The 19,476-nt window shown below is 30.4% G+C and overlaps 1 protein-coding gene across 5 annotated transcripts; it reads right to left on the bottom strand.

The window, feature by feature from the left end:
- Positions 1-12,564: 12,564 nt before the first annotated feature.
- Positions 12,565-18,989, bottom strand: LOC145321649 (uncharacterized). Of its 5 annotated transcripts, none has more exons than XR_013880360.1 (10): positions 18,862-18,989; positions 16,869-16,930; positions 15,982-16,111; positions 15,437-15,486; positions 14,699-14,798; positions 14,315-14,391; positions 13,955-13,999; positions 13,252-13,454; positions 13,034-13,095; positions 12,565-12,924 (listed from the first exon to the last, which is right to left on the bottom strand). XR_013880360.1 is itself a non-coding variant. In XM_080163139.1 (8 exons), exons 1-8 carry the CDS (start codon positions 18,950-18,952, stop codon positions 13,305-13,307), a joined length of 699 nt encoding a protein of 232 aa, XP_080019265.1. In that variant the 5' UTR covers positions 18,953-18,989; the 3' UTR covers positions 13,236-13,304. The 5 variants fall into 5 exon arrangements, 1 of the variants encoding a protein (XP_080019265.1); XR_013880359.1 differs by having other exon boundaries at positions 13,039-13,095; XR_013880358.1 differs by having other exon boundaries at positions 13,034-13,454.
- Between the last annotated feature and the right edge of the window lie 487 nt (positions 18,990-19,476).

The raw sequence follows: 19,476 nt of genomic DNA, 5'->3' as shown, positions 1-19,476 counted from the left end.
AAAATATTTGTCAACATAATGCTGTTCGTTTTAAAAGGGACTATAAACAAGGATGATAACAAACATTTGCAGCGAAGCACAAACATCAGGTATTGGAAAAGTAAGTTGTATACTAGATGCTCTTTGGTGTAGTCTATCTTTTATATTAGCCCAGGAAATCATATTTACCTCATAGCATTACGGAAAGATGTGCTGAAAGCTGGACGGACAGACTTACAAGTGAATTATAGAGTAGCTTCGCCACTAAAACTGGGATAATAGTAAAAGTCAGAATAGCTTTTTTACCCGTGAACTTTCAATGTTCAATAAGATACCTAGCTGTGTATGGAGTAATGAATTTTATATCATCTGTACTATTTATGTCTAAATGCCATCTAGTGTCAAATAGATACCACAAAATATATTTCAAGAAGTGGAGGGTCGGAGGGGCTTGTCGTTAGGGATCTAAAGGTATAAGATAATGGCCGATAAATTGATGATACACAAACTTACCTCTTCTGTAGATTGAAATTAGTGGTTGAAATTTTGAACACTAAACTTAAAGAATCAACCAATGAAAGTTTGATAAAGTCTTCAAAGTTGTTGAAAACGTTATTATAAAACTTTGGGTACTAATGTATTATAAACATTTCATTGTTCCCTCTCTCTCTGACATGTCGCCCACTTACAATTCTAGTTTTTTAAAGCGAAAATAAAAAAAAAATATTTTAAAGGGGTATTTCTTCTAGGAGCGATTTCTCCTGTAAAGAAGAACCATATTGGTTCAGCGGTTAGCGATATCCTTCTGTACACTCACATACATCCTGTTACTTTTATATAAAGATTAATAAAAAGCTTCATAAAGAAAAATAAATTTTATAGCTATAAAACTTAGGTACAAAAGTGTCCTTGCTATAATTTTGTTGACGTAAAATCGATATGGTTTGATCAATAGTTAACACATTTCATGCCGACAATCTTGTACATAAAAAAGCAGATATTCAGCAATTTTAATCGTCTCAAGTCATGTAATGCTTGTGTTAAATAAAATTTTTGAAATTGTGTTAATTAAATTTCCATAAAAAAGACGAATCTTAATTAGGTAGGTCAAAATAAAAATAAATTAAAAGTAAATTAAACAAATCTTACAATATTTTAATCGATTTAAATCTAAGCATAACTGTCCAATTTCAATAAAACCTGAACAAAATTGTTAAATAAATGCCATATTGTGATGACAATAGTAAATACCCTTCTAAGGCTTAAATCTAAAGATGAAAAGCCTAAACCTTCCTTGAAAAGAAAAATTTGATCATTTTAGTAGTACTTGAAAGCTTAAGCTTTAGGCAACAAAACCTTACTACTTTATAAAATAGAATTATGAGAAAAGTTTATGGTGATAAAATAACTAAAACCTAGTTTAACATGACAATTAAAGCAAACATTGGTAAAAAAGATAGGTTTAAGTCTTTATAAAAGTACACAAAAGTACAGAATTACCCAGTTCCAATTAGATTTCATTAGGTTCAAAGAACTCGGTTGGTTATATTGAGTTCAGATGTTTCAATCAAATAAGAGTTAAGTAAACTTCATTCCACTACATCTTCAATAAAATGCATTTAAGATCACCTAAAGTACGACTATTCATAAATAGCTACTTAGCCTATTTTATCTAAAAACTATTGCAAAACCAATACAAAACTTTCTTACTACGCTGATCAATTCAATATGGACTTTTTTATGATCTTAAGTGATATGTAATTTATCTGTAGAAAACTGGAGTAGGTAATAGAGTTTACTAATACATTAATTAAAGTCAGTTTGACTTTCGAAAGGCATTCGATAAATATAAATAGATATAGATATAGGGGAAAAATGTCGTCAATTTAGTAAACTAACATAAACATCAATTGTTGGTTAGTTCGATCACCCAGTAGGAGGGGAGGGGATGGGACAAAGTGTGTGGATGAGGGGTATCCTTATATTAGCCAGCTACAATTTTCACTTTATTAGAGTACACGTTAATCTGATGTAAAATCCAATTAATAATAAATCAATTTAAATATAATATTTGGAAATGTAACAAGACAGTTGTTTATTTGACTTCTGAGTGTAACTAAGGACATATTAGAATTGCCCTATCGTCTTCAAAAATAATATTACAATTTAGGGTGCGATGCAACTTTATAATTATTATTTAAAATATATTTTTAGTATAGTTTGAAAACAAATAACATTTGGGATGATGTTTAAACCTTAAGAATATATGTTTCTTTTTGGTAATTTACACAATTTATGTTATAAAATTTATTTCCTAGAAAATCTTTTAACTCTTGTATTATAGGAAAGATTTCATATATTTTCTAGAAAACAGTTTATCATGTTATGTAAGTGAAAGAGAAGAAAATTGTAATTATATTATTGTCTTAGATTGGCTAAGAAATTAAAGAATCTTTTTTTCCAGCTACAATTTACAACACAGAGATTTTTTCGCGTTGTTCATAGACATTGTTAGTTAAATGGGAGTTTTAGCTTTTTTGAGAAAATCATGATGGTTAGGTTCAGTAAGAATCCTCTAAATTTCTAGAGCCCCGCTAGGATACCATTTTGTGAAAGATAGTGGGGGTTTAAATTTATTCTTTGGTAACAGCAAATTTTTTTTTCTCATAAGAAGCGTTCAACAAAGGTTAAGTGTTATACAGTAAAAAAGATAAATTCTAGGGCTACTAATATTTCTAAAATGTGATTAATATATAAGTCCATTGTATCTAGTTTTTAAAAGCGAGCCCTGTTTATGAATTGCACCATTGCAAAAAGGAAATTGTATTTGTGTAACAGATTCGGAAATTATCCTTTATATATCAATCAACATTTTTTTTCTCATTGTGTGTAGGATTGTGTTTACACAGTTAGCTTAAACAATATGTAGGTTACTAACAGAGTACCTAAAAATGATTTAAAATGTATTTTTTTTCAATAAATGTTTTTGGTAAAATTGATTTAATTCCTTATTATCAGTGCTTGTCAGGCATGAGTTTAGTTTTTTTTTAAACAGAAATCTTAACTTAAAGGTTAATTGCAAGTAAAACGAAACATTCATAATTTTTACTGTAGCATCTTTCATATCCCAATACTATCACTTTTCCGGAAGGGAGAAGATATTGATGAACTGTAAATAACATTTGTACTTAGAGTTTAAAAATTCGTTATCTTATTCATTGGCTTAAAAACTTGGAAATTTTTTTAAAAATTAAAGTTTGATTGGTTACTTTTGAACTAATAGTGTCAAAACTTCTTAACCAATTATTTTTATCTACAAAGGGAAATTTTGTTTAACATTATTGGGAATGTATTACAACTATCATCATTGTATTATCTCTTAAGATTCCTGCACTTTGAAAGGTAATTAATTCATTTTAGGTTTATGTAAAAAAAACCTAAATTTAGTTTAACCCAACTGTGTACGTGATTGTGTGTAAATGTGAGAATGAAAGAGAAGCCATTAAAAGACACTTTCATTGAAAATTAATTATATTACATAAGTTTAAATATATTTTCGTTCACTTAACTTTATAATTTTAATCTGTATTTTTGAGAATTATAAATCTATGCAATTTTAATGTTTATTTATAGCACAGAAAAACATCTTCTATGAAATAAATAAATATATATGTGGTTTAAAATATTTTCAATGCATTAAGAATTAGCATCTTGGGGCTCTGAATTTAAAGATTGAAAAAAATCTAAAACCAATCCAAGATTTATATCTAAAAATTAAATAACCTAAAACCATCTAGGGACCTATTTGAATCTATGAAGAACTCAATTGGTTCAGTAGTTAATGAAATATTATGCTTCAGACAAAAATACTCTCTATAGTACGCGTTTATGCATTAGTGTGTAAAAACTAAATAGTTATTTATCATATTTTCGTAATATTGTGAATGCTAGAAAGGATATTAAAATTATTTCAACAATTTTGGTCATGTGATCAAAATTTGAATTTTCCTTCTACTATTGCCCCCTCTGGGGGCGAAGTAGGTGGAAATTTAAATTTTTGTCACTTGACCTTAATATTGGTGAAATAATTTTGAATGACCTTTCTTGTATAAGCAATATTAATAAAATACGATACTTGGTTTTGTCTCATTCTCAATCTTTTTCTTAAATTCAAAAAAGTCTATCAAAAAATTTACATCATCTAAGGGTGAACAATAAATATCTCTGTCTATTTTTCTCTATATTTCTTCCCCCTCCCCCCTCCCTCACTTTTCTGTCTATTTCCTTCTCTCTCTCCTCCTCTTTTGTACGTTCATTTCTACAATAGAGATAACCTAGAGACAGCACAAGGGAATTTTGTTTACATTATGTATCAGCTATAAATTGTTGAATATGTTAGGTTAAAGCTTTCCTTGGGTGAAATATTTGAAGAAAATATTTCTTCCATCATATAATGTGAAGCGTATGACACAACATATAATAAGTTAGTTATAAATGATTTAATTTCTTATAATAAAGTTATCTTTCTAAAAATTATATCATTGCAAAATTTAGTTGCAAATAATGTTGCCTATAGGGCTGTATTTCATATACAACAAAAAGTGAACAAAGGTTTCTTTTTAAGAAAAAAATGGGGTCAGATTGACCATCTATGTCTAATGTTTATACCCACATCAAATATTAAATTATAACAATGTACAGTAGAGTGGATCAATTTTGGACATTGAATTTGTAATCAACATCTACAGTTTAAACGTCATATAAGAAACCTAAATATAAAAAATTGATTTTGTCCTTGAGGGGAAATGGGGGGAAGGTGTTTCCATGCATTAAAAATTTTAGAAGTTTATTCTGGAGGTGCAACTTTTTTCTTTCAAAGTATTGCTTTATGCATCTTTTTGAATTTGTCTTGTTGATTAATATAAGAATATCAAATTGGTTTTTAAAAATATTCATCCAAGCATGAAAAATCATAAATTAAATGTAAAATCTCTTGGTTTTAAAATTTATTTATGGATTTTTCTTGCTAGGATCAATAGTTTTAAAAACAGATTTTTTATTCTTATTCTACTCTTCAAGACAAAATTGGGAAGGTGCATAAAGCTATACTTTGAAAGAAAAATAATTGCCCCCCCCCAAAAAAAAAAAAAAAAATTCTCCCCACAAGTGTCTTTCTCAAAGTTTACATGCATCAGCGAGCCTCCCCATTATTCAAAATATTTTCTTTTCATTTTTTGGTCTCTTATATGATGTTCAGACAGAAAGTGTATGTAGCACATTTAAAATTAGAAAATCATTGAAAATCAAGCCACTCTAATGTACAGCATTTATTTCTTCAATTCCACAGTACAAAATTATTCCTGTATTTAAATTTAACATATCATATAGGAAAAAATATTCTTGTATTTAAAATTAAAAATCATGTTGGAATTTATTTTACAATTTTTAAGTTTTTTAATAATGTACAGCAAATTATTTCCTTTTTATCTCATGTTTTGAAATTTATAAGATAGTTAGAATAAATTACAGAAATAATGAAAGATTTAAAGAAGAGAGCGTCAGGGGGGGGTTGAGGGGGGTTTCCCCCCTCAGGAGAGGGGGGGTTGAGGGGGGTCTCCCCCCTCAGAAAAAGCTTGGGCTTAAATCTTCAACAAATAAAGAAAACAAAATTATTTTAAAAATTTCTTTTTTATGTTAAATATTATTATTTTTGTGACACTTGATTTTGAATGACAAAAAATGTTGAAATAAATATTACCCACTGTATGAAATGTTAAATTAGAAATCAATAATGTTGTTGGAAAATTTATACTCATTTTATACTCTGAAAAAAGGAATTGACAAAAAATAATAATTTTTATTCCAAACTTTTAAAACAGCATGCCTATTTCTTATTGGTTGACACTCGAATTAAAATAAAATAATGAATATTATTTCAAGACCAGAAATAAATTTGAAATAGATAATTTTCTTTCCCCTATATTTTGTATTCCAAAATGCCAAGAATTAATTTTGAAATAAAATAATTTTCTTTCCAATATTTTTATTCCTTTTTCTTATTGGACGTCATTTTGTGTCCAATGAGAGACTAGTGTTTAAATATTTTAAAGCTTATTACAGCATTTATTTTGAATATGATAATATCAACATTCTCACATTAAATGTGATAAAACGTTTTAAACTGTATCTCTTCTAATTTTGGTGATATTTTCATTCCAATTTGGCTGCGTCAGGTCATCCGAATACATTTTAGCAGTTAGATTAGTTTATAAAAGATGATCCTCGACTAAGCCCAATCAAAATTCAAAATCGAAACTCTATGCTCTATAAATCGAGACGCTCGGCTGTCTGTCTATTAAATTTGACAGCTAAAAAGTGAAGATTTGATTGACCAATGCGAATTTAGTCTATGACTATTTTTACGTCTCTTTGTTTGGCTGCAAAGTAAATTTTGTAATTTAAAAGCGCAGCAATAAAAATAATTTTACCAAAATATAGCAACATTGATGATTGGAATAAAAATATCATTTTTGTAATTTTTAGACAACTAGTTACTTCGCCCCTAACCGCTTGGGGAAGTCGATGGAGGTTAGGAAAATAGCCAAAAAAATGACAAGACACTTTTAAAGCTTCCCTTAAGAGTACATTCCATTCGAACGAGTATTTTTTGATATCTTATGCTTCAGGTTAAAAAACCATACTACTTTATCTTATAGGAAGATATATTTAAACTTTCAAATTTGAATCACAACGTAATACTACATTACCAAATTGGAAGACTTTACAAAATTTATGTTGGGTAATAGTTATTAATCGCTTCGTATTATAGACAGATTTCCGCGGATATTAATAAAAAAAATGTTATGGTTAATTACAGTTTTAGTATCCCATAGGGGCCGAACAATTAGACTTTCAAAACACATATTAATTTTATGATTTTTAGGTTAATATTTGTGTCTCTAACACGATGCCTAACATAATTTTTCCGTATAGCTAAGAACTGGTACTAATCAAGCGGATATTAATCGGTTTCGAAGCCATACTGGAAAATAAAATCAAAATATGAAGTATCAGCGCTATTTAAAACAGCCACATTGATTTGTAGAGGAGAGATTTAAAGTTGAGCTTTATATTTGTTTTGTTTTACATAGCAGTAATTGGTTAATTATCTAATAATAGGATAAAAGTATTTTCTCTCATGATATCAACATTATTTCAAGTAAGGATTATTTAATCAATATCAACTTATAAAGGATGTACGTTAAACATTATTAGCAGCTGCGCCAATAGCCTTCAACAGCATCTTTTTTAGATTTAAAATCAATAACATGAAAATCTGAACGGGACCTATAGAAATCTTCAACAAAATGTAGAAATCAGTTAGATAAATTGTAACAAAACAAGGATGACAACATCCATAAAAGCGAAGCACGGTAGGACAAACGGACAAGAACACTTATATAGTGTCAGAACTGAATAATCAGAATATAAATGTATAAGAGTCGAAGCAAAATTGAAAGTAAATTTGTTGAAAAACTGCTCTATACAGGATAATGTTTATGAACATACTTACATATTTAGGACTTGATTATAGAGTTGCTTCGCTTGTAAAATTATACTTTGTTGTCCCAGGAATTTATATACCAAAAATCAGATCAATCGGATGATTAGATCACATAAAAATTTGTTGTTAAAAAAGTAAAAAATCAACATGTTTAAAATGGACGTACGGAAATTTTGGTAATGATTATAGAGTTGCTACGCTTTCTAAATCGTACCTAACTACTAAAGGAATCACCATGCAAAATTTGAAATCGATAGGACAATTCTAACATGCCTAAACTAACGAAAAAAGCTATCCGTTACGGACGTACGGACGGTCCGATCCTAATTATAGAAAAGCTTCGCTTTTAAAAAACATTACCCCAATTCTGCTGTATGTATTGACCCCCAACGATAGCTGAAAAACACGGTTAGGTTTCGTAATTTTAAGCTGCCGTTGGGGGGCAACACTTAGTAGAATTGGCGACCTTTTTATATGCCCCTCAAATAATATTTAGATTAATTTCGCTTATAGGCCATACCTTATTCCTGGTGTATTCTAAGTATCTTTAATTCAGAAAAAGTTGTATGATCTATTATACAAAACATATGATATATTAGTGCTCAACACTTGCAGGAGGGGTTGCAGGTGGGTGTCAATAGCCCAGGCAATGAAAAAAATAGAAGAGAAGGGCACAATGAAATATTTTTAAAATCTTTTTTTGAAAAAAACAAACATATTTAAATCATTCTAATCGTTTTAAAATCAATCTATACTACTTTTGAAGATCTCTAAATAGTTTAATGTTTCTGGAATCATATAGTTTTTTTGTTAATAATAAAAAAACATTTATCGCTTAAAAATTCATTATTTTAAGCAGACAAAAATAGTAACGTTTTTCAAACTATCAATATTAGTAAACGCTTTAGATTTTTTAGTTGTATTTTCATAGATTCTTAAAAACACAATACAATAATAAAAATAGGATTATTCTAAAATGAAAAATCCGCCAAATTAATTTTTGCATCAATATTTTTTTTGATGTAGTTCAGAAGCACAACTTGACACTTAACTGTGGAATATATCCGACACCCCTCCCCCCCCCCCCCTCCTCCCTCTACTCCGAGAGGAGCAAGTCAGAGCAATAACAGAGAGAGAGAGAGAGAGAGAGAGCGTGCGATAGATACGCTTGTTAGGAAAGGTCAGTTAAGTTAGAGAGAGAAAAAAGATCGTAGAAAGGTAGAGAGTCTCAAAATTTTTATAGATAAAATTTTTCTGTTTGGACTAACCATTGTACTACCTACTCGCTCAGGCTAGCCAGAGATTATTTTTAAAAGCGAAGCTTTTCTATAATTAGGGTCGGTCCGTCCGTCCGTCCGTACGTCCGGCCGTCCGTAAGAGATAGCTTTTTTCATTAAATTAGGCATGTTAGAATTGTCCTATTGATTTCAAACTTTGCATGGTGATTCCTGTAGTAGTAAGGTACGATTCAGTAAGCGTAGCAACTCTATAATCATTACCAGAATGTCCGTACGTCCGTTTTGAACATGATGATTATTTTTACATTTTTAACAACTAATTTTTATGTGATCTAATTATCCGATTGTTCTGATTTTTGATATACTGATTCCTAGGACACCAAAGTACAATAATATGAGCAAAGCAACTCTATAATCAAGTCCTAAAAATGTAAGTATGTCCTTAAACATTATCCTGTATCAAGCAGTTTTTCAACAAATTTACTCACAATTTTGCTTTGACTCTTACTCATTTATATTCTGATTTTTCAGTTCTGACACTATACAAGTGATAATGTCCGTTTGTCCTAACATTTCAGGGCTTCGCTTTATGGATGTTGTGATCCTTGTTACATATAACCTTTTTGTGTTTAGACTAACAAATATACTACTTACTCGTTCAGACTAGCAAGAGAATAATTTTTCTTTAAGAAAAGGTATTCTTCAATAAGGACAATAAAGTTGATGCATCTTTAACATGGATCTTAAAGGATAAGACAATGGCCGATAAAATAATGTATATCCCAAAGGATGATACACAAAATTATCACTTCTGTAGATTAAAATTAGTGTTTGAAACGTTTGAAGACTCAACTTTATAAACCAACCAATCAAAATTCCATGAAAGTCCACAAAGTTGTAGAACCATTGAATAAAACTTTGGGGACTAATGTAATAAACAGCCTGCTTCAAGTTTCACTTTAATAAAGAGCATGATAATTTAGTGCAAGATCCAAGTAATAATAAATCCATTGAAACCAAGGACTGTGACATTTAAAAATTTTAAATTGCTTTGGATAATGATATGGTCGTTTTTGTTAGGGTATGACTTAATCTATATTTGAGGCAAATTTAGAGGTCACAAATAACAGAAGCAGTAGGAGTAAGAGGCATTATAATTTCGTGTGGGATCATACATATTTTTCAAAAAAGTGTAAATAAATAATAGGAATCCAAAGTCAAATTTTAGTTTCTTATAAGTATTACAAAATTTTTTTGATGCCTAAAAGTTACAATTTAAAAGAAAATATATATGGATATAAAAAGATTAAAGTCCTTCCACAGATTATGACGTCACACGATATAATAACCAATGAGAGGCCAGCATAAATTTTACCATTGGTCAATTATTTACAGTGTATACTGGCCTCTCATTGGATATTCTTTCGTATGACGTCATAATCTATGGAGGGACTTTAATCATTTTCATACAGAACATTTGGAAACTGTGCGAGATTCTCGCATATCCTAATATAATGTTTTTCCCAGCTGACTAATTTAACGAAACCCCCCTATCCCCTCTTTTGACTTTACCCCCATCCCTTTCAATATATGAGGACTATATTATCAACCTAGATTAACGACAAAATTTTTCCTGTCACAGTAACTACATATATCTATTTTTATTAGACGCTTTCGTGTTAAAGATATAATATTTTTCTTTAAAAAAACTGTACAATAATTTACTACATTTTATAAACATCCGAGTAGATTTTTTTTATATTAGAAAGCAATGCATAGACAATTTTGAATCTCCATGGTTGCGGATCCAAGAGAGAAAGTAATCTTTTTATCTGACAACACTGACAGGGTGGGGGGGGGGGGGGCATAGGGATGTTAATTACACTAGTCCACAAAGTTTTTTGTCTTATTCGTTGCTTGGGGACTTTAATTGAATTTCTATTGGTTGGTTCATTGAGTTGAGTGTTTAAACACTAATTGTAATTTACTAAAGGGCTAATTTTGAGATACTGAACTTGTACATCAATTTATCGGCCATCGTCTTATCCCTCTAGATCCCTGCAACGCGGATATTTATCATTTTCTCTGAAAAATAGTGTATTTAAAATTATCGTTTGCATTACTTGACACTATTTTTCAAAGATTTATTCGTACCTTATTACCTCAAGGAAAAGAGTATGGCCAACAAGCGAAATAAATAATATTTGGAGGGCAGACGACAGCTGACTAACACGTACAAGTTTTTTGATTTTTCCCTGAATTAATTTTCTTGAGAGCGTTAACAAAGGGGTGATGCAGTCCTACTAAATTAAAATATTAAGGAGGATGTTGACACCCCCAAACAAAGCCCCATCGCGCGCTTATGCAAGTTTTGACACACTTATTTTCTTCCTTTTTTAGTAGCGAAGCTACTTTATAATTCGAAATGTCTGTCCGTCCGTCTGAGACAGAAAGAGGGAAACGTGATTTTCTATCCTTATAATAAAGTAACAGGTTGTTTGTGTGTGTGTGTTTGTACCGAAGGATCTCGCTAACCACTGAACCGATCGGGTTCTCCTTAACAGGGTAGCTTCTCATAGGTCCTAGGAAGGTTTATAACTATTTTCTTGGAGGGTGGGACACCCCCAACCCCCCCAAAAATGAAAAATCCCCCCCCCAAAAAAAATTTTTTTTTTTTACTTTTTTAACTAAAATTAAAAATTAAGGGGGGAGACCCCCCCCCAAAAAAAAAAAAAAAAATTTCCGCCCCCCCCCCAAATTTTTTTTTAACTTTTTCTTTTAAAATCTAAAATAAGAAATTGAATTATTAAATTCCACTCTCCTCTTCTCAAGTACCCCTAGAGGCCTCTAGAAATTTTCAGGGATTAATTATGTTAACAGTCTTCATATTTTCACCAAGTTACATTAAGATTCGTCGATCCGTTGATTGGTGAGCTAGATCGATTCCTACAGTTTTAAGTTTTCATGATTTTCTCAACTCCTAGACGGCTGAAATTTTCACGGATTAAATACTTTCATATTTGGCATACTTTTATCAAGTTTTATTGAGATTTGCTTATTGGTTGGGGGTGGTAGTTCGATTCCTAGATTTTTAGGTTTTCATAATTTTTTTATTCCTATTTGAGATTGACGGCTGATACTTTTAAGGATGAAATAATTTCACAATTTACATATCCCCACAAAGTTTCATTGAGATTTGCTAATTTGCTGAGGTGCTAGATCGATTCCTAGATTTTCACGTTATAAATCTTATAAGGTTTCGTGATTTTTTAGTTTAACGTTTTTTTTATGAAACTGCAATCAAGTTCATTTTTTCCGGATATCCATCCATAATATTTGTGCTTCGCTACTTATAGATGTTGTCTTCCTTTTTTGTAACTTCTATTTGGTTCCAGACCAAATCATAATTTATACAGAATAACAGAATACCCAAATTTGACTAGAATTTCAAGTTATATTCCTTCTTTATTAAGTCGTGTTATACAGCTTATACCAACAAAGAAATTGATTTGACAAAAAATCACGGAACCTATGCATGATTTTCGTCTGTCGTTGTGGGGCAAGATATAACGTGTAATTGACAAACATTTAATCTGCCTTTATTATTTTAGATGAAGATTACTTGTTGTGTAATACAGGATGTTTTGTAAGGACTTGCAATGTTTAAAATCGATTTTAAAACAAATTTTGAGAACAGTATCTTTATGCACATGTAATAGATCGAGTAATATAAGCACTAAAAAAAACACTTTCAACTTGTGTTAAAATGATCGAAAACATCTATATTAATATAATTTTTATTTACATTATTATTACATGTTGAAATAACATACAAAAATTATTTACATTTTGTCAAAATTTAATTTTATACGGTAGTACATAGTGATTAAAATCTTTTTTAAAGTCTTCTTGGACATTTTTATTACTTTGGTAGATAGTTGAGTATGTACAATAAAATGCATTAATAACTATTGATTTTTAGATTTTAAAATCCGAATTTTATTTTTTTAGCACAAGGACCCTTACATGCGAGTAATTGAGATTATGTATAAAAATACATTTTAATTTAAGATCTAATAAACGTACAATAGCTTGAATTTAAATTTTTTCAATACAATTATGTTTAATTGTTATGTTGAAAAGCTATAAGGCATATCTTTAATAGGAAAGGTTAGATAAAGTTTAATATATCACAAAATATAAAGAAATGAATTCTAATATATATTTCTGTTGAATTCAGTCATTAGTATACCTTACTTTACTACAACTTAACAATCTTATTTTGATATAGTTCTAAATATAAGAGAATAGTAGCTTTCGCAATATTGCGTAAAATTGTGAGGAAGCTTCCAGTCAAATACGCTTATTAAGTCTAACTGTTCTTAATGTTGACCAAATGCATGGTATAATTCAACGTATATTTGATAACAGTTTGACCTAATAAGCGCATTTGACTGGAATCTTACTCACAACTTTACACAATATTGTGAAAGCTACTATTCCCTTTTTTTCAGGTTTTATTTTTATAGGACAAGACTGCCTAAACTTGATGAAGATGTGAAAGAGCTATTGAAGGATGTAACTCCATCTGAAAATGTTGACAACTCCTCGTGATCTCTGCTGAAAACTGATGTTTGTATCCATTCCGGTTCACAGCTTTCTTCCAGGTCTCTGTTGAGAAACAAATGGTTTATCTTTTGCTAACAAAGAGAAAACAAACTCAGAAAAAAAAATTAGGCTATGTTAATTTAGGGTTAGGAGATCCCCGCAGGGTTAGAACCTTCTACTTCTGCTAGGATCGAGTGTTTCTTCAATAATTGAAAAAAAGTATTAATTTACTGTCAATTTTTGTTAAGACTCTTAAAAAAATGATAACATTTTAAAAAAGTTTTAAAGGGGAGAGGAATCAGGGATCTAATGGGATAAGACAATGGCCGATAAATTGAAGACCATCCCTAAAATACACAAAATTGTATATTACAACAAGTGGTTGAAACGTGTAGACAATTAGCTTTATGAACTAACAATTAACTTTCAATAAAAGTCCACGAAACTGTTAAGCCAACGAATAAGAAAAAATCATTATAAAACTTTGGGGAATGATCAAGACCAAAAGACACAGTTGAATTGTAAAGTAGATTCGCTACTAGCAATAGTATAAACCATTTTCCCTTAGATCAACTCCAAATTCGAGATCAACTTTTTCACACTTCTTGTCCTGACAAATAAAAACAGTGCAACAAAAATAGCAAAAATTAACACTTTAACACAGGAACAACCAAGAAGGGGGGGGGGGATAAAATTTTTTTTAACAATTTTTTACCCACCCTCCCAAATAAAAAAGGTTGGACGTCCTTGATTTAACAAATATGGTAATGGTATTATTTTTTTACATAGAACTTCATTTTACTCACAAATTTTTAAGTGGCTGCGCATGTAAAAGTATTACTAATAATTTTGTTTTGTTTATTGACTAAAAATACAAAGTGCAATATTAGACACTAAAATAACATTTTAAAAAATATCTATTTACCTCATATATCAATTGTTTTCTGTGGATTCTGTTTGAATTGTTATGACCCCAGCCAATTAACATTGTAGCATCCATAACTAAAAAACAAAGATATTAAAGTGATAGCACTGCTGTATGTAGGTACGTACGCACGTAAGTGATGAACTTTTTAACATCTGGATAGTTGTGAGACCCAGAAGGGCTACCCAGTATCCAATATAACCTAACCAAACTGAACAAAATTATGAAAAAATAAAGAAATACCCCTCTTCTAATTTTAAAAAAAATAAGGGGATGCAAGTTTCTGTGCTTATAAATTTAATACGCCTCTAAAAGTTCTGCTTAGAGTCCTTTTATGTATAGGGAAATTTCATTCCTACAGTTTCATAATACTCCAAGCAGTACCTTTATGAAAAAGATCTGTATCTTGGCAGACGGTGGTATCAATAACTCTCACTTTCACCTCTGGACAAAACAATTTTTCTTCATCAGCAAACAACTTTCTCTAAAATTGGAATATCATTATATACTTTAAGCATTCCAGTTTAATTTAATCTAGCAATTTATAATTTATAAGAAAGCTAGTCCAGGATAGGTTTGTAGCTATTTTGTGTGTGGTTAGAGAATAAAAAAAATTTGTCTGAGAAAAAAAACATCTTACAATAAAAACGATTTAAAATGGGGGTTGGCAATTGTTTTTATATAAAGGAGCCCCCCCCCCCCCCCTCCAAAAAAGAGAAATAGTTTAAAACCACCACCACCCAACATTAGTTATATTCCCTGTAAACCACAACCTGATTGATTCGTCGGTTAGCTATGGCCAGAAAGGACAAACTGACGGACAGACACCACTATACTTAGTATTACAGACTAGCATTTGTACCCCTAGCATCTGGGGGCTATATAATCCAATTTGTAGAAAAGGGCAGAAAATAGCCTAAAACCATCCCATGATTAATCTTAAAATGAAATAACATAAAATCATCCTGTTACCTACATGAACCTTCCCCAAAGTGAAAAATTCAATTGGTTTCGTAGTTTACGAAACCTTAAGCTAAAGATAAAATAGCAGGTTGATAACTCATAAGAAAGAAAGACAGAGGGACATCCAACTAATATTCAAATAAATATTGCAATTTTTACCTTCTTAGTTTTGAATGGTGATAATTTCCGTAAAACATCCAGTCCTAAATCTTAATTTTGATATATAAATAACAGAATTAATTATTGTTGAAATCTTTGGTGACATTTGTTTTTCAGAAAATCAGGACTTTTTGGGAATTGTATAATACACTTAACATAGTAGATTTTTATATGCTTCTATGAAGCAGATATTTCTCCATTCAATTGATGAATAAGTGAGGGGGAAAAAATAATTAAAGGGCAGCTATGAAATTATAGATGTAAAAATGTATCCAGCGCTTTCACTCAAAGTACCTTGTTGAGCAATTCACTGTGATTTAAATTGATAATGAGAGGGTAGTTTTTAGGTCAGGTTAGGTTAGATTATATTTTGTACAGGGTAGCCCTGAAGGGTTAGAATACAACATGTATAAGGTAAGGGCTACCGCAGACATATATAGACATAGTAAAAATAACTACCCTTCCCCTTATCTTAAATGTTATGGAGGTGGGAGGGTTCTCAATGCTCAACAAGCATATTATGTGATGGCACCATGAATCCTAACCTGACTCATGTCTTGTATGCATGGAATTATGAGGACTATTATTCACATTGTTGTGCTGTACAGATATTTTGTTTGTGACAGGATCACTACCAAGATCAAGGACACCACAATGGTCACCATTCAAATTATGCTATAAATAGATTATATATATTATTTGATTCATAAAAATATATATACATATTTACAGTTCATTGAACTAATATTTTAAGATACTAGCGGAGGCGCCCCTAGCATCTAGGGGCTTTGTATTAGTATGGAAATAGCCTTAAACCATTAATCTGAAAATAAAATAGTTTAAAACCATCCCGGGACATATTTGAAGCTTCCATGTAAAATGTAAAACTCAATCGGTTCAGTAGTTATCAAAATCTCAAGCTACAAGCAAAAAAAAATTGCGACTTTATATAATAGGATTATAGATAGCTAAAATATCAACATGTTAATAAAAACTATATCGAGTTTCTAGTAAGTCATAGAGTTGCTAAGCTTTAAGATTACATTTATTGCTACTTGTAAACAAAATGCAAGTCTTGAAATATTACCTCTCCTTGTAATATTTGAACAAATTCTTTTTGTGTAAAATATCTTAACTATTATAGTATGTACTCCAACTATTTCACATTATTGGTGTATTGAGAAAATTTATTAAGTTTCATGTAGGTTAATATAAAGTTAGGTGTCATATCACGATCCCTGAACAATAAATTAATTTGCACCTTAATTATTATAGACAAAATTACCTCTTGTGTAGATAAAAATAATCGGTGGAAATATTTGAACCCTTCTAGCCTGTACCAAACAGTCAAGATTAAATAATAGTACCTAAAAGCCAACCAAACATTGGGTACCAGTGTAATTTACAGTCCAATGTCCCTTCATGTATTTACCTTAGCTCTGAAAGAGTTGGTGAGGTTGTTAAGCCGCTGGAATGTTGTAGACGGGGTTCTTTCTAAAATAAATACAGACAAAATCATATCCAATAGCAGCAAAAGTTATTTGAAAAGAATATGATATTTTTTCCCTCTTCATTATTACCATCCTTACTGGAAAATAAGGATTCCTTGTGTCAAAAAATTTCCATAAACTATGAAAATGTCAAAAATTAATGGTTTTAAATTTTGAAATGTGCACATTAATATTCAAAAAAAACTTTTAAAACAATTTTTTTTTATGTTATTAGAAAAAATTGGTGTTTTCCTTTAAAGTTCTTATCGAGCATTGAAACACCACCCCCTTATTTTGAACATAGTTTGAAAATAAGTATGAAGTGTTTTTTCTATGTCACTGACCCCTAACCCTGAGGGGCTATACAGTACCCAGTATTACCTAAACTAACCTGGACTAAAGTAATAAACAAAACAAAAATTACTTCCCTCCATATTTTCAATTTATTTCAAAATAAGAGGGGAGTGGTGTTCCTGTGTGATTGACAAGCACTATGAGGGAAATTATCAGCAAATCTTTTTTACTTTTATAGAAATTTGCATCCCTCAAATTCGTGAAGCTCGTATAGAGTAAGCCACAAGCCTAGCAAACTAATCAAACAACTTCCAACTAACAAAAAGGGATTATTGACAAAAATTAATTAACAAAATTCTTTTTTTTTATATTATATAACAAGGACAATTAAGTTCTAAAGTAGCACAGCAACAACTAGTAACTAATATTCTAAATTAAAAAGTAGTAATTGATATACAATTTAAGTGCATATATTGAAAAGGTGAAAACTTTTGTCAATTTAGGTTGCTAACATTGACCTCATTTATTGGACAGTTCGTTAATCCAGTATGAGGGGAGGGGGAAGGGCTATCTGTTTTAGATTCTGCGAGCATCACTTTTTACAGTACACGCAAATCTGATGCAACATCCAAGTAATAATATATCGATTAAAATATTAGATTGTTATAAAGAAGAAAATCAATTGTCCTCTTGGATAAATATAGAATAGATATACTATTAGTTGGATGTTACACCAGATTTTCATGTTCTCTAATAAAGTGAAACTAGCAGTGAGCTAAAATAACGACACCCCCCTCCTACTGGATTAACAAACAGACCAATAAATGAGTTCCTTGTTAGCAACCTAAAGTGGCGACAATTTTTCCCCTGTCATTAAATCATTAGAGTAAAACAATAGAGGGGGAAGGGTTTAAATTACTGTATGTCCCCTTCCCAAGGACCCTGTGCCGACTTTCCATTGGGTCTTTAAAAAACAACAAAAAGCTTCGTGAATATTAGTACAGCCAATGCGCTACAAAAAACAGTTTGCTAGCAGACGAAAAAGATCCTTAACAGGGGGACTCAAAGTACTGAAACGTGCCGACATACGAACATATTTCAGTTATAGAGTAGATGTGTTGCTAACATTAAATATAATAGGAGCTTAATTGAGAAAATGTCAAATAATATAATTATGAAACTTAACAACAATGTAACACAATAAACTCAGCAATTTTGAAATTTTTTTATGATAAGAATGAAAACACATTAAATGAAGCAAAGAATTAGTCCCATTAATATAATTAAATTAAGTTTTGAATCAATGTTTGGTATGATTCAATTAGTGAATAAATAATGAGACATGTATTGCATCGTATTATATCTATACGCGGATAGTAAAATTAAAAGTTTTAAGATTAATTCCAATTTTGTTGGCCTTTAGGGGCCGAAGGTCCAGGCTAACAAAACTAGTATTAATTTTATGATTTGTTTTTTGTTATTCGTAAAAAAGTGTTAATAATACGATACAGTACATGATTTTTCATTTTAGCTCAGAACTGGTTCTAATCCGGTGGATATTTATCGGTTTAAAAGCCATAAGGCAGAACAAACATACTGACAGGACATTCTTGAAAAGTAAGTGTTACAACGAAAAGTTACCTCCGGGTTTAGTTTTTGTAGGAGTGTCATTCAGGTTGGATATTCTTGTAACTTGGCTATTCTCGTGCTTAGTCTCGAACCAATGACCCATTTTTTGTTGTCTGAAAAAATGTGTCAAAGCGATTTTGGCGTCTAAAAAGGATTAAGGAATTAAGAAAAATGTTCGCAAGCAGACATGTAGGGATGGATTATACAATGGATTATAAATTATTCTAATCTCAAAAGATATATATAAACAGCCTCTCTAATTCGTTGGCTAATAACATTCGTCAAGTCTTAGTAAAAAATACAACTGAGGAGTGTTCAAACTTTTTCAGCAATAATAATTATAATATAAAATAGGGGCAAATTTTGTTTATCGTAATTGGCAACATCGCCTTATTATTATTTCTTCGTCACTTTGCGCTTTTTTTTCTTGTTTGTTTTTTTACATTGCACATTGGGGCAAATCAATCAAAAAGGGGATTTAATTATTTAGTACCCTTAAAATTCATCCCACAAAAATTTCATTTTATACTTTTTTGTAGGCAATTTAACAACGAACAAATTTGCTTTTATGTTTTTTTCTGTCATTTGAAAGAAACAGGGAGATAAAGGTCATTTAATGAAGGTAGA

The sequence above is a fragment of the Acartia tonsa genome, chromosome 6 (genome assembly GCF_053477335.1).
Source record: "Acartia tonsa isolate MP-2025a chromosome 6, ASM5347733v1, whole genome shotgun sequence".
Classification (NCBI taxonomy): Eukaryota; Metazoa; Arthropoda; class Copepoda; order Calanoida; family Acartiidae; genus Acartia; species Acartia tonsa.
This window is presented reverse-complemented; position numbering and strand designations above follow the sequence as displayed.

Bases quoted from the DNA above. Each gene is read 5' to 3' on its own strand.
- LOC145321649 (XM_080163139.1), bottom strand. From the start codon at position 18,952: ATGGGTCATTGGTTCGAGACTAAGCACGAGAATAGCCAAGTTACAAGA. The intron at 16,931-18,861 runs GTAACTTTTCGT...TATTTATTTTAG, and splicing joins TACAAAAACTAAACCCGGAG to AAAGAACCCCGTCTACAACA. The intron at 14,392-14,698 runs GTACTGCTTGGA...TTTGTTTTTTAG, and splicing joins TACAGATCTTTTTCATAAAG to TTATGGATGCTACAATGTTA.